This window comes from Pithys albifrons, chromosome 7 (assembly GCF_047495875.1).
Source record: "Pithys albifrons albifrons isolate INPA30051 chromosome 7, PitAlb_v1, whole genome shotgun sequence".
Taxonomy (NCBI): Eukaryota; Metazoa; Chordata; class Aves; order Passeriformes; family Thamnophilidae; genus Pithys; species Pithys albifrons.
Window position 1 is genome coordinate 44,228,785 of NC_092464.1, and position 16,091 is coordinate 44,244,875.

Below are 16,091 nucleotides of genomic sequence, written 5' to 3' on the forward strand. Positions count from 1 at the left end.
TTATTAGTCATCGCCTAAAGATCCAATACAGGTGTCAGGATAGAGACTGGATTTCCTCAGGGAAAAAGATAAAAGAGCAGAAAAAAGAAGAAAAGGAAGACATTCAGAGTATCTTCTATTGATGACTAAAGTCTAGGAGGACACACTGCCTGTGGCACACCATTATAGTGCTTTTCCTCAGAGCAGGCACAACAACTACCTCTTCATCAATGCCATTCAACAACACACAAACTGGCATCTCTCCCAGAAAAGAAATATGCCATCTATATAAAACATATGGTTTCTTCTAGCATAAGGAGTAAAAGCCTCAGGGATGCTCTCAGACACAGCCTCTTCTGTAGGAGTACATCCTGCCTAGCAAGGGATGGAAATGAGTGATGACTTTTTCTTTATCCATATACCTTTCCAATGCACCTACTTTCTCAAATCCCAACTCGCATGTTGAATTAGAGGCCTGCTGAAAAGCTTCCATCTGTTCTTGTTCATCATGTGCATCCCACAACACATCACCAAAAACTTCTTCTTCGGGAGCCGTGGAGTCTTCCTTGTTAGCCAAATCCTTGCTTTCTAGTTCTGTCATTTCACACCCCAGTATATCCTAAGTAAGAATATAAATAAATATGCAATTAGATGAAACCAAGTTAGCTCTAAATGCACAGGTCTCAAGACAGTGATTTTAGTCATCTCATAGTGGAAGCAACTTACCACAAGAAAGAATAAGGACAAAAGGGACTATGCAGTCTCTCCTTATTCTATGATAAAGAGGAATTAAAAGCTAACTCAGGTCATGAATAGATCCCTTTCCCCTGGGGTTTCTTCCTCTGTCCATAAAAGCACTGCTCAGTTTGGGATTTTATTTTCCACTGGCACATTTCTTTGCTTGCCAGATAATAATGATAAAACACAAAAAAATTCTTCACATTACATCTAAGTAGTATACCGTAATCACACAGACATAATTTACGATCATAAATCAGAGCAGGAACAGAAAAAGCTAAACTGCATCATGTATTGTACCTGTTTAATTATTTTTTCCACACAATTATAGATTTCATATGCTCCTTCCTCCACACCTCCAACATGGTCAATCATCTGAAAAAGTAAACAGCAAAATATGATGCAACTCTAAATCCAATTGAGAACAGTATTTGGGACTTTGAAAAAAACATTCTAGAAAACATTTAAATTCCATTCTGTTGCCTTCCTTATCTAAGACACATTTTGCCTAAAATCTTTACAGTTGGGCATCTAGTTTCAGTTGTTCTCAACAATTCTCCCTGCAGAGGAAAATAAATGGCAACTGTTTTATCTTCAGACAGGAGGAATCACTCTGGAGGTACACTTCTTTCTCTTCAGTGGCTCAAGAGGGACTTCAGGTGAATAACTTGGCCATTTAAATGTCTAAATACCGGTAAAAAATTCTACCCTTTTTTCTAGTGAAAATGCAGATGGTTTTTTCTCTTCTGCTAATCAAAATTTTGTATCATTCATAAATAAGAGCTTCATCAATCTGCTCACATAAGGAGCATCCAGAGCAAAGAGTGTAATGCTGTTTCTCCTAAAATCTGGGCCTACTAGCACTCAATGTTGTTTAGAATGACTTTTAAATACCATACCTTTGCTTTGTTCACTTGAGAAATTTGCTCAATTAACTGCTGAACTGAGACTGAACTGACTCTTCCATCCTCCTTTCTGTGGTAGATTAACCGAGGTTTTTCTTCTGGATTTCTCAAGAAGGCTTCTTCACAGTCCTCCAACAAACAACTAGATTGGAAATCAGCATTCTTGTGCTATATTACACTGCTGTAGTAAACAGTTTGATCAACACAAGCTCTGAAGATGGGTTTCACTTCAAAATCTAATTCAAAAGTCATATCTATTTACAACAAAAGGCAAGCAAATAGAATTTAAGAAAAACTCAGAAGCAAGGAAAAGCTAAGGGAAAATTTATGCTATGTGTACCAAAACCATTAAAACTATTTATTAATTTTTATGAGCATTGATTTGTAAATTAAAAGCTGATACTCCTGTCATATCAATATGGAGAATGAAAGGTAATTGCCTTGCAATATGGTTTCACATATGATTAATAAGCATCATATACATGCTCTGCTATCCATTTCCTTAAGGCTCTGTTCTATTCCTTGAACTTTACAGGAAAAGTCCTTCAGTATTTGTCAGATGAAGGACCGTCTCTCAGCTTACAGAGGAGAACAGCACACCTCCAAACTCAAAAGCACTTTCTATTTGTGTATGTGAATAATATCCATAGATACCATTCACATTCCTGTTCCACAGAAGGAACTGTATGACTTGGGGGTGCTGACAACAGCAAATGGGATCTCTCAAATATTTTGTTCCATATAAAAGCACTACAACTTTCATCAGACTTTCTTTAAGAGTGATTCTCTAAATTAATACTATTGGCAGGAACACCCTTGGTGTTTTTTTTCCTTGCTTATCTTGTCCTTAAACACTGGTGCCCTACATACATAAAACTGGGTTATTTGGCAACAGCAGCCCCTCAGAGTGCCAGCATACCCTGAGTAGCGGACATTACCTTCCTAAGAGTAAAAAGGTAGGGCAGCTCTAGTCCAATTCCTCTACCAAAACAAATCAGCATCATCTGGGGCACCTGGCTGTTTCCTAAAGCACTCCACTGTTGTAAATCTTAGCTATTAGTGTCTTAAACCAGCTTTTAATTCTCTGTGGACCATTTTTTTTCTTCTCAGAAACAGAGGGTCTAGTTAATACAAGAGCTCTAATAACACAACACTACTTGAAAGCCCTGGAGTCCAAAACCTACCTCTAAAATGAAATTTAAAGCATAGCAGTATTTTCAGATTTTTTCATTCATACAGATGTTTCGGAATGACCCCTCTGTGATTCTTAATACTACCTTTTCTAATACTTTTTTGTCTCTTCTTCAGCAAAAGGACACCTCCTCTCTCCCCCAAACTGAACTCCACACAACATTTTCAAATGCATGACAGCAACACTCCTAACATAATTCTGAAAGCATCTGTGGTTTGGTGTTTTTCATTTAGCAAATCATGTTTCTTCTTCTAGAATGTTGGGAGATTACTCACTGAACAAACACAACACATTGCATCACTATTTGTCATAAAACATCATCACTTCAGTAAATCAAGCTGTCAAAACCCAGCACAAGGTAACACACAGGAGAGCCATGAAATTAGCCCAAAAGACCGCTAAATGCAGGAACTTATATGTGATAGAATAAACCCAAACAGGTGCAGGGCTAGATAAGCAAATGAAGAACACTGAGGACATTCGTACCAGACAGTCTCAAGCCCAACAGAGAGCTGCTCTTGGAAAGCAGAACATTTCTGTACATTATGAAGACATCTTTCAAGCTGTATTTTAAGAGAATCTGTAGCTACAAGAAAAAGGAAATGCTACAAAGCTGATATATTCTTTTGAGTGTCTGCACCAGCAAACCTAAAGTATGAAGGAGTATCACTTTGAAGATACCAGCTTAGGAAATGTACTGAGCAAAACATCACATACATTTTCATAAGCTATGCACTCTGCATAAATTACCAGTTTCCATTCTTTTCTCAGTTTGGAAAATCCTCACCTTGGCAAAGTTAAATGCAGGAGCAAAATGACTAATGAACTTTTTTCAATTTCCCATTTTCTTACATCCTGAAGAGGCCTTTCGTTTTCTGATGAAAAATGAACAACTTGAAAGAAGTACCCCATTGTTTCACAGACTCTCTGAAGTTTTGGAGAGTAGTTCTGAAAGCAAATTTGAATAACAATGCTTTATTACTACACGTGCATAGTACTGAAGACCTACTAACCAAATCCCAGTTTCTTTTCTCTAGGCAGTTTCCTTCCCTGAAGTCCGTGACAATATTTCACTGACTTTTGTGACATCAGACTACAACTACTAAAGCTTTCAAGAAATACCAGACAAATTTCTAAATCAGTATCACACTGGAAACAAAACAGCATAAAAGTGAGCATAAGTTTGTGAAGTACTCACACTAATGAAGATGTTCACTTCTGGCTGAGTCTCATCAGTACTAATAATATAACATCTTACTGTGTTACTCCACAGAGAGTGGGAAAACAGAGGAGTAACCTGCAGTAAACTGGCAACAGCAGCATCCCAGTCATCTGCCAATGAAAAAAGAACCAAAATGAGGTCTAGAGATCTTCACATCTCATTACACTTCTTAAGTGACAAGTCATCACCTCTTAATATTATGAATATTAAATTTTATTTAAAAGAGTAACATTTTAGTCAATTATTTAAATTTTATAAATTTTACTTTAGAGAACCCATATCATCTGATAATGTTATACAATTTGATAATATGGAAAAACAAGAGTGTTAAGTATACTTACATCATTACAATAATACTTTCCACAAAATCAAGCTATGTAAAATAAGGAACAATATGCAGGACTATTAAATTCACTCATAACCAAACTTTTTCCCCCCCCTCCAGATCTATATGCATTTCAATTAGACCATATGAATAAATGACAGCAAAACATTATGGGAACTTCCGCTTCAAGAGAAAAAGTCCATTGCTTTTTGTAGCGGTGTATATTTATGCCCTAGAGAAGCAATGAATTTTAAATCTTTCTCAGATTCTTCATTTTGTGGCTGATCCTTCTTTCAAGATAGGAATAGGTTCTTTCAATACTACATGGGATAATGAAAGGCTTAGTGTATGAAGCTGGAGCCAAACCAGGGCAGACCCTCCCCTCCAACTTTGCAGGCACAGACTTCTGAATCAGACCCTGAAGGACTGAAGAAAAAAGGGAGAAACTGCCAGAAAAGTCAACCAGGAAAGGTTCCAGAGCAACAGTGAGGGAAACCAAAGCACCAGAAACCAATTTACAAGAGGACATTAGGGAAAGTTCAAAAGCAGTAATTATTGACAAGAAAGTATCTAGCACTGATTACATAAAAAAACATACATTCCTGGTCCTGCAATCAGATTTCCATAAATGGCCCCCTAGAAAGAATCAAACCCCATGGAAATCACACAAGAAAAGTAACACAGATGTCACATTAATATTCAGGAAGTAGAGAATCTGAATACAAATGGAAAAACAGAACAGCGGCAGAGATTGAAAGAAAAATCACTATCTTCCATTGTCAACATAAACAACAAAACAGTATTTAGTTTACTCACAGCAAAGCACCAGTCACTGATGTCTGCTAAAATCACTGCTGCACATAACGTAGTCATCATATACATTAAACATAACTTAGCATGTATAGCTGCATTTCCTTTTATTTCCACAAAAAAGAATTCCAAATAACCCTTTAGTCAAATTACACAAGAATAGACTGAAAAGGAGCTAAGAAAGAAGATAATTACTTAAGAATGCATAGGAAAATTAGATAGAAAACTACAATCCCAGCAAAACAAACTACCATTACTTACCTCTGTTTATATTTGCAAATGGTCCCTCAACATCTATGGAGCTATGAGCAAATTCAGGCCCTCTGAAAGACTGCTGGAGTTGCATCATACTGCCCATGGATGGCTCACTTCCCAGCGCTCCTCCATTCCAGTATTCAGATTGTGCCCCAGTAGCTAAGAATTGGAAAACAAAAAAAACCCTCTTCACTGTGACTCAACAAGGTAAATTATCAGTCTAAATACTCCACCTGAAACCTACAGCCCCATGCCACCACTGACCGATTTTTTCCCTTTTAGCAGATTTGCTCCCATCTTTTTGTGCTGTAGTTCTAAACAGGTGCTTGTCCAATGTTAATGCAAATCAACGGTTCTAAAGGGTGAGGTTACTTGCTAATATTTGCCATTACACAGACTGCTCACATCTGTTGGTTCAAATACTGGTTTGTATTACAAACCAGGAAAAGAGTTCATAGTATTGCTGCAGTCATTTGTGCCCACCACAAAACTGACAAGTTTTGTTTACGAGTTGTTCCCGCACTGAAAAAGCATAAATGGGCTGTAGGTCAGGACTGAAATAAAGTCTTTGGGCTGTTGGGAGAGCTTTCAACAGCATCCCTTCATAATATGCTTGGATTACACTTCTGCTCACCAATATACAAGATTCAAGACACTACATAAATCTTCCATGGAGTGAATCAGGCAATTGAAAAAGACTTAGAAACAGGTAAGAAGGGAAGTATGAATTAAAAAGTTAATTTTATAAGAAAGAAGACAGAAAAAAATATGGAGGAAAACTACTATCTATACCACTAACATTCATCAAATCATAGAATAATAGGATGGTTTGGGTTGGAAGGGACATCAAAGATCACCTAATTCTAATGCCCCTGCCATGGGCAGGGACACCTTACACTAGACAAGGTTGCTCATTACTGCATCCAGCCTGGCCTTGAACACTGCAAGAGATGGGGCATCCTCAGCTTCTCTGGGCAACCTGTTCCAGTGCCTCGACATCCTTACAGTAAACAATTTCTTTGTAATATCTAATCTAAACCTACTCTCTTCTCAGTTTGAAGTCTTTCCCTGTTGTCCTGTTGTTACATGCTCTTGTAAATAGTCTCTCTCCATTTCTCTTGCAGGCTCCCTTCAGGTGCTGGAAGCCACAATTAGGTCACCCTGAAGCCTTCTCCAGGCTCAACAAATCCAATTCTCTCAATCTTTTCTCACAGGAGAGGTGCTCCATCCCTCTAATCATCTTAGTGGCCCTCCTCTGGACTTGCTTCCACAGGTCTGTGTCTCTTCTGTGCTGGTGACCCCAGAGCTGGATGCAGAACTCCAGCTGGGGTCTGACCAGAGCACAACAGAGGGACACAATCCCCTTCCTCGACCTGCTGGCCACACTGCTTTTGATGCAGCCCACGATATTGCAGTTACCATGCAAAAAGCCATCACTGTATGTCAAAATACTTCTACTTTTAAACACTCCTGCCAAGATGTGATGGTTATCTCGATAAGCAAAACAAAGGTTAAGCAACAGCATTTGCACAGCGTTTTTTTCCTCAGTAACCCCTTCATGGTGCAAGAAGTAATGGCCATCCTGATGTGTGTTAAGTCTGCTGCAATTACTGCTCTATTTTGAATCAGATAAAAAGTCAGTGGATCAATCACACACCCATCTGAACCCTTCCCATGTTGTTATCAAATACTTTATTTATACAGCATAAACAAGGTTTTGTATATAGTTCACCTTTGCCAAATATCTAACTCTGCTATTCTGAAGAGTACAGCACCTGAGACTGGCATATGTCATCATTCTAAGATTCCCTCTGGTTTCAGGTGTGATTTTTGGATCCTTTGGAGCATGATCTCTCAGATCTAGAATCAGAAAACTCAGAAACTACCAGAAAACTCAGAACTGTTCATGGAACAACTTTTAAAAGACATTCAAGTCACTGTGTCTAGACAGTACTCAGTCTTCATCATCTATACAGTTGTAAAACCAGAAAGGTGGGGTTCCCACAATATAAACCAAGTTTGCAAAGTATGTTGCTTTTACCCTTTAAACTATTTCAAGTTGCCTGGATTAATAAAAGGCTTTTTCAAAAGAACATAAATATTTTTCTTTTGCTTCACTATTCAGAGACTTCAGTCACATTCCAACACACAGCGCTGGGGATAAAATCTCACCTGTGACATCAGTACAATTATCATCAGAATCAGACTCTTCAGGATCAAACACTTGGATTCCTTGGGCCTGGAGTCTCTGGAGTTTTGCTTCTAGCTCTCGTTTGGCCCTCAGTAAGTCTTGAATCTCATTTTCTTTAGTTTCTCTAAAAATCTATGTGCAAGAAATAATAAAAAAACCTTTTAAAATTCAGTATCAGTTCCTGAACTCATGTTATCTACTTTCAATTGGAGAAATAGGTTTCCAGCATTCATTTAGCAGGCAAAAGCATGAAAATGTGAATATGAAGCCATTGGGAGTCTATAAGAGTAGGAAAACATAGTTCAAAACTATCTATTTTTAAAAATTTACCATATTAAACCTTAGCATACCATTCTGAAAGTTAGAATCCTGCATTAGTATGTTCATTAAAAATGGAAATGTCTCTTCACTTTTTAAAGTTTGTGTTCTAAAATCACTATGTGTAATAATTTTTTCAAAGGTTCTCTTTTATTCTTCTAAGTAATTTTTTACAATTACAAATAATCTTGCATTTACTTTTTATTGTCACAGAAGTTTAAATTTCCCATGATAGAAAGTGATCAAGCATCTCCAGCTGTCCTGCTTGTAAAATATTACCACCATGTGGGGAAGAAAACATAAACCTAGATTTAAATTCAAAGAAAATATTCCTCAAGTCTCATTTTCTCAAGTAAGGTCAAAACCAATCCTCTTTTTATATATCTGCCAACCATTAATACCAGTTACAATTAAGAACATAAAGGATCTTGAAAACAGTACTAAACTAGGACTTACTGTCCTGTTTTGGGTGGTAGAAGTGTCACTGCAGCAAAGGAAAAGCAAAGCACCTGTCTGGCCTTTCAAGTCACCCCTCCAGAAAGTGTAAATGGTCCTTAACTGGCTATCATATTTTAACACACAAAAGAGATGCACCAATACACACTTTTTTTAATGTAAACTAGAGGTGTTACACCTTTCAATGCAATATATAAAATTTATTCAGAAATAATATAACTCTGTGTTTATATATTTCTTCAGCACAGCAGTTGGCAGCCCATGTTTTCTTGTCACTCGCAAAAATTAATATACTCCTACGTTAAAATAACACAGGAATTTAGTTTAATGTGCATCACTATATAGTCTCCTCTTAATATTTAAAATTTTATTTTCTACTTTTTCCCTCGTAGTTTTACAGAGAAGTTTTGGTAGGATTATCTTAATGGAAATAGGCAGATACAGCTGTGACACTCCAAGGTTTTTTAAGGAGAGATCCTCGTGAAAGCGATTGGAGAAGCGTTCATTTGGGGAACATGAGCAAGTGACACTCATCTTTTTTTCTGGTCATTTTCCCACAAAAATAAAAGTCAAGTCATACCTTGAATTGTCTTTTGACCTTGTCTCGATCATGTTCAAAAGTAGCAGCTCTTTCCATGGCTTGATATTTAGCTTCTAAGGCACTTTCTTTCTCCCTCAGTATTTTCTGGTAAGTTTTCTGAAGTGCCTGAAAGCATTTAACATAGCAGTTTTAATGAGTTTTACTGCCGATACAAGAGTTTAGATTACCTTTAAGGTCTAACTACAATGTTATCCCAGCCGCCTACATATCTCCTTACTGAAGGGCAGACAGAATTACAGAATCACGGAATCGGATCCACTGAGTTGGAAAGGAACCACAAGGATCACCGAGTGCAACTCAGCCCTGCAGAGGGCAGACCCAAGAATCCCAAGATGTGCCTGACAGCACTGTTCAAGCGCTTCTTGAACTCAGGCTTGGTGCTGTAACCACTTCCCTGGGGAGCTTGTTCCAGTGCCCACCACCCTCTGGGGGAAGAACCTTTGTCTGATATCCACCCTAAACCTCCCTATGCACAAGTTCAGACCGCTCCCACGGGATCCATCCCCACGAAATCCATTCCCGTGGGTTCCCTTCCCACGGGATCCATCCCCGCGGGATCCATCCCCGCGGGATCCATCCCCACCGCCGAGCACGAAGCGGTCCCCGCTCCCCGGCGCGCACCTCGATGGCATCCCGACGGCTGCCCAGGGCAGCACCGGGGCACGCACCACCCATTCCCCCAGCACCCTGCCCTCCCTGGCGCCCGCCCCGTCCCTGGCACAGCTCTCCCAGGCAGAGGGGCGAGCCCCCGGCAGCCCCAGCCGCGGTACCTGCAGCTCAGCGCGCAGCCGCTTGTTCTCCCTGTCCAGCTTGGCCTCCTTCTTCACCATGGAGGCCACCTCGTTGTTCTTGCTGACGCGGAAGATCTCGTACTCCTTCCTCAGGCGCTCGTACTCCGCCACGCACTCCAACTCTTGCACCGAGGCCGTCGACTTGAAGCTGGCGCCGATGAGGCCGCCGGGCCGGGAGCCGCCGACGCGCCGCAGGGACCCGCGGAGCAGCCGCGCCTTGGGCTTCACCTCCACCGGGATCTCGCAGGCCTCGCCGCCGCCGTACGTGTCCTCGATCACCTCCCCGCCCGCGCCCGCCGGGCTCACCAGGGACGACGCCGTGCCCATGGCCCCGCGCCTACACCCGGCAGCCTCCGGCGGGACCGGGCGGTGCGGCCGTCCCTGGGGTGGGGCGGTCCCGGCGGCGACGGGACATGGTCCGCTCCGGACGGGGCAGGGGCAGCGGGAGGAAGCGGCGCCGCCTCTGCCCCTCCTGCCCGCCCCCTCCGCTCCCGGCCCGGCCCACGGCGGGGCCGTGCTGGGAGCGCCGCTGGAGCGGGAGAGGGAGAGGGAGCCCCGGCCGTCTCGCCGGGCTGGGGAAGGGAATCTGCTCCTCGCGGGAAAAGTGACGGGGGTTGGGGTTTTGGGGTTAAAAAAGAGCTAATGAGAGGCCACGGCAAACTTTCCCGTTGGCACCATCTGAGCCTCGCCGAGGATGCCTCAGCCCCGCCGGGCAGCTGAAAAACCAAAAGCGTCCATTTCTCCTCACGGTGTCCACTTTTCCTCAAGTGTCCATTTCTCCTCAAATGTCCATTTCTCCTCAAGTGTCCATTTCTCCTCAGGTGTCCCTTTCTCCCCTCTCCAAGGCGCCCCGGAGCCCTCAGGCTGTGCCGCACCCTGGGCTGGGCTGCGCTCACACCGCCCGATGCTCCGCCAAACGGGCACGCAGGTTGTGCCACGAGCTTTGTGTGGTACAGACCTCGAGCGTGAATTCTCTCTCACCGCTCTGAAACTGAGACCTTTCAGACCGCCTGGCGCTCTCCAAGAAAGAGGACCTGAGTGAGCTGGTAGTGGGTCCACCAAGAAGTGAGTGCTGGGTGAAGGCTCCATGTCACACCCGAGTTCAGTGCGGGCACCTTGTCCTGCTTCTCGGCCTCGGATGAAACTCTGGATTAGCTGCCCCTTAAATTGTCCTAGTGTCATTTCCCTCTCTGTCTCTCCAAAAAACCCAGTTTGGTTCCTTTCAGTGGAACAGGTTCCTGCAGCAAAGGACATCTATTTGTTCCCCGCCTCAGAACCTGCCATACATTTGGCGTGAGTAACAAACATTTTGCTATGTGAAAACAGACTTTGCCTCCCTTATTACCAGGGGAATAGTTTCCTCTTAACAAAGAAAAAAAGTCTTAAAAATGTCTCACCAATGAGACATCCTTGAGTTTCAAAATGTATTGGAGGAGGAAATTACTTTCGTGTACAGTAGTAGAAAAACAAAAAAAGTTGTTGTCTTACTTCCCTGAGTAAAAGCTTGGGTATGGAGAATATGTGCTGTTTGTCCTAATTTTACCCCTTTGTTTTCATGCAGAAAAAATAATACCTTGTATGAATGTCATTTATTGATAAATCACATTGGTGATCTAGTCCACTTAACCCCTGCTTCAGTGAAAAGGACAGATACAGAATATGTGACAACTGTGAGAAGAGAAAGGGTGCTGCTGTTTTCTGTAATATTGACACTAACATTGCCTGCACAGTGTTGGGTGATTCAGCAAATAAGCCTGTAATTCTGTAACAAAGCAAAGGCTCTTGGTTTCTTTATTTGCATGTTGATATCAGGCTGTTTCTCCACTTCACTGCTGTTTGAGCTCTGGGAATAATTAAAAATACATTCATGCTGGTGCTTGAACTGAATTATTCTCATATGCTGAGTTTGTGAATGTCAAAATCTCCAGGCTTTAAACCTAGAATAAAAAGTGTAGCATTGTAAGAGCTCCTGGATTCCTCCTAATAATCCACTTGACATTAACAAACAGATTGGAAGAACTGTAAATGCTGTTTTTCTAATGCTGCCTCTGGGTGCATTATGGAATTTTTATGGATGATAAAGACTATATTAACACAACCCTTTCTAAACAAAAAAAAAAATACTGCTTCCCTGTTGCTTCATGGATTGGTTTTCCTAACGTTTAGAGATTAGAATAGTTTGCTTCGATATCTAAATTGTAAAGTAAGAAGGATTGCTTTAAATCACCAATTAGGACAATTGAACAAACGTATTGGACAAACGTTGGAAAAAATGTCTCAGAATGTCTGAGCATGAGCTGTCTTAACTTTCAGAAATGATTGACCCAGAAAATCCATTTGCTGAAGAAAACACCATAGGAAGTTCTTTAAAAATGTCTTTGTCTTGTTATGTTACTTTTTTAAGCTCCAGTTAGAGCAGCCCAATTCTTTAGTCTCTTAAGGACATTGACACTGAGTGACTTGTCCCATGAAGTTCTTCACCAGTCAGTGAAGACATTTGGGATTCTTGAGCAGCTCCATGTTTACCATTTCTATTATTTGCTTAATTTAGACAGTTTATTAAAACATTTCATGTGTGAGATGTGGTGAATGGAACTATGCATACACCAGTCACCCCAACATAGTGGGATAGGGAAGAGAATTAGAAGAGCAAAAGTAAAAAAAAAACTTGTAGGTCAAGATAAAGAAAATTACTGGAGGAGAAAGAGAGAGGAGGGAAAAAAAGCAAAATGTAACAACCAACCAAAAAATGATGCAGAGGTGGTCACTCACCACTTCCCACCAGTGGACCAGTGCCCAGCCAGTCGCTGGGGAACAGCTTCTTTGGAAAGGTGAGCCACAAGCTTTATTACTGAGCATCGTGTTATATGGCATGGAATATCCCTTTGCCTAGTCCAGGTCAGCTGTCCTGGCTGTGTCCTCTCCTGACCTTTTTCCCACCCTCAGCCTTCACGCTGGTGGACAGTGATAGCAGAGAGGGACTCGATGCTCTCTGCTCCTCGTTAGCACTGTTGTGCAACAGCTGAAACATTGGTGTGTTGTCAACACTGCTTTACTCACAAATCTAAAAAGACAGCACCACATGGGCTGCTGTGAAGAGAACTAGGTCTATCTCAGCCAGACATGGTGCAGATCTATTTGTCAGATGAGCACTTGTACTTCATGATTCAGCTGTAACAGAATCAGGCTGCTTTCCATCCCTGAATCCACATAATGAGGAATACAGTACATTGGCTGGTCCTCTGGCAAAACTCTTCTATCCTACCCCTTCAGCATCACTCTGCAATCTAGTACTCCTGATCCAAAATGTAACATCTACTCTGCCAATGTTCTCCTCCTACTATGACTGTGGTTGGGTTTTTATTTAATGTGTGCATTACTTAGAAGCCCACAGACTTCTGTGCTTTATGGCATGAACAGTTTTGTGCAAACATTCTAAATACTTTATTTGCTATTACTTAAAATCTGCTGAGCTACAGTTTAAAAATATTTATGTGGAATCTGTAAGGGTGTTGCTTTTATTCCTACATGATTTATTATTAAAGTTTCTTACTCTTGACTTTATTTCATTTTAGGAGTTGTCGGTAACTGTTAACAAACAAAATCTGCAGACCTGAGGATCTGTCCCATAGAGAAAATTACAACTGCAGGAATTAGCTGCTTGAAAGAAGGTTGGTTTTTTCACATGTATTATTAGGTTCAGCTCCAAGTTAGCAAATATTAATTTTATAAAATAATAGATCTGATATGTTATTACCTACGCATTCCAATAAAATTTAGTGTACCAACATCAAGATACAGCAAGATAAAGGAAAGCTTAGGAAGATTTGAAGAGGATAGATTGCCACAGATTGACTGCCAAGAAAAAATGGAAGTTGCTATGATTAGAATGAATGCTGATAATGACCTGAAAGCAAAAGATGTTTTAAATGAAAGGCAACTGACCAAACTTCTGCACAGCATCCTTTTTGTTAGCTCAGATGCTGGACTGACTTTTAAGGCTGTATACGACAAGCATAAGCAAAGAGTGCTAGAAGTCCTTCATAAATCACTATTATGATTATAAATCACAGCTTATGCCTATACTGAATGAAATTGATAGTATTTTACTCTTTCATTCTTTATTCAAAAATATCGGTATCTGATGGAACATAATTAAGAGAGTTCTATTGAGGACATGCAATGAAAAGATGTAGAATGGTAATTCATGAAATATTACTTTTGTCCTGGATTATACAGACTTTTTACAAGGGCATGTGGTGATAGGACAAGGGGTAATGCCGTAAAACTAGAGGACAGATTTAGATTAGCTCTTAGGAAGAAATTCTTTATTGTAAGAGTGGTGAGGCACTGGAACAGGTTGTCCAGAGATGTTGTATGTGCCCCATCCCTGGGAAAGTTCAGGGCCAGGCTGTGTGTGGTATTGACCATCCTGATCTCGTGGAAGGTCTCCTGGCCCGTGGCACTGAGGTTGAAACCAGATGCCTTTCAAGGTCCCTTCCAACCCTTCTATGAGTCTCTGATTCTATGGTAAAAGTTTCTACTTTAGTGATGATGAAGACCTTGCTGTAAAAGGATGCTTTCTGTTGGGCTGCTCACTCTTAACTTGCTGGCTTTCTCAATACTTGACATTGTGCATAAAGTGAAAGTCTGAATAAGTCAAATTACTGACCTACTTACTCAGCTTCTTTGATGTAACATGAGGCCTGATGTAAACCATAACAAGTCAGGGAGACTTTTTCAATTGAGATGGCCTGTTTTGAGTCTGGTATATTAGTTGTTCAATAAAAGCCTGAAACTGCCATATCTTATCCCTGAGCATGAGAATTACTTTGTCATCTCTGCCCTGTTGTGAAACCTGCATTTTGTTCATCTGCATGGAAGACATCTGCCTCTGTCTTTCTCTGAGACCTTCCTGCTCAGTAAATTTCAGCAGTTTGGTGGTTCACCAGCCACTGTGCCTGGTGTGTAGGGTTCTGTGGCTGGTGTGTCAGGTACTGGAGCTGTGTGCAGCTGACAGGGTGACTGCCAGCTGATGGAGAGGTAGATGTCTCCTTCCCTGTTCCATGTGGCTCAGCATGGCTTTGGCTGTATCCATCATTATGACCGGTTTGCAACTTGCACAGTCTTTCTGTGATCTGACATGGAATTGCATAATTGGGATTTGAGTTATTTAAGGTGGTGTGAGTACAGGAGACAGAGTAACTAAGAAACTGATTACAGTTCATCATTAGCTTAACAAGTTAGAATTCACATTCATAAGCAAGACTTTGTCATAAACTTAAGTTTTAGAAGTAGGACTGTAAAATTGAAGTCTGAATAAATATGCTGAAAATCCTATCAAAAATATTAAGATAATTTATTTCTGTAGGCACATTTATGATAGTGTCTAACACATCTGCCTTTTCAAGCTAGAATTCATACAACGTACAGGTGGTTAATTGTAAACTGCCTAGCAAATTCAACCTTGGGGCATAGTTCTAAGTTCAAATAGCTACTGAACTTACTATGTTTCACTCAGTAATTTTATTGTAGTCTGTCCAGTTCTTATCATCAGCTTCTTTCAAGAATCCATTTGCTGAGAGGTCTGAAAATTACCCGGAGCAGAGACAATGAAAATCATAATGAGGGAGAGCACATCTGATTTCAGGTGCTCCCATAACTTTACATGTCATAACCCTTTGCCACTAGAGGACAGTAGGACCTCAGGAAAATGGGGTTGTGTGAGGAGGTGGGAGAAAAGGAGAGAAATTGCTTATACAAGAGTTAAGAAAGCATTCATTCAGAAGTTACATGCTTTTATAAATAATCAAGTTTCTTCAAGAATTGAGTCAGTCAGGGAAGATATCTGGAGACAAAATACAGGAAGGCACTTAGCTAAATAAAAGCTGAAGTTTTAATATAGTGCTTTGTCTATCAGTCATTGATAATGTTATTTGAAAAGTGGAATACTAATTAACTTTGAGAGCTGTATGGTACTTCCATTATTTAATTCAGTCAAAATAGGGCTTTGCTTTGCAATCTTAAATAAATGGCCAGTGTTCTGATTTTAATGAAGTATTGATATGCTTATGTAGGAAGGTTGTCACAGTCTGTTATTTTGAAGGAAAATAGTAGACTGGAAACACTGAAAAGGAATCTTCTGCCTCCAAAACAATCTGTTACTTGGACCATATTTATATTTGTAACTTCTAATGCAAGAACTAATTAAAAGGTTCAACATAACCTCCAGGAAATGTATTCAGAATGGTGCAATTCATAATCAGAATCAAGTTTTCACCTTCATGGCTTCAATATGTCAGACAAGA

The 16,091-nt window shown here is 40.7% G+C and overlaps 1 protein-coding gene across 3 annotated transcripts in view; it reads right to left on the reverse strand.

The window, feature by feature from the left end:
* NPHP3 (nephrocystin 3) overlaps positions 1–10,209 on the reverse strand; it is a 28,717-nt gene extending 18,508 nt beyond the window's left edge. For all 3 annotated transcript variants that reach the window (XM_071561220.1, XM_071561222.1, XM_071561223.1), the window contains exons 1-9: positions 9,763–10,209; positions 8,972–9,097; positions 7,599–7,749; positions 5,433–5,585; positions 4,013–4,146; positions 3,602–3,762; positions 1,617–1,764; positions 1,018–1,092; positions 419–598 (exon numbers count right to left, since the gene is read on the reverse strand). In XM_071561220.1, coding sequence (XP_071417321.1) covers positions 419–598; positions 1,018–1,092; positions 1,617–1,764; positions 3,602–3,762; positions 4,013–4,146; positions 5,433–5,585; positions 7,599–7,749; positions 8,972–9,097; positions 9,763–10,110 — 1,476 coding nt within the window. In that variant the 5' untranslated portion in view covers positions 10,111–10,209. The remainder of the gene's footprint in view (positions 1–418; positions 599–1,017; positions 1,093–1,616; positions 1,765–3,601; positions 3,763–4,012; positions 4,147–5,432; positions 5,586–7,598; positions 7,750–8,971; positions 9,098–9,762) is intronic.
* Positions 10,210–16,091: the final 5,882 nt, after the last annotated feature.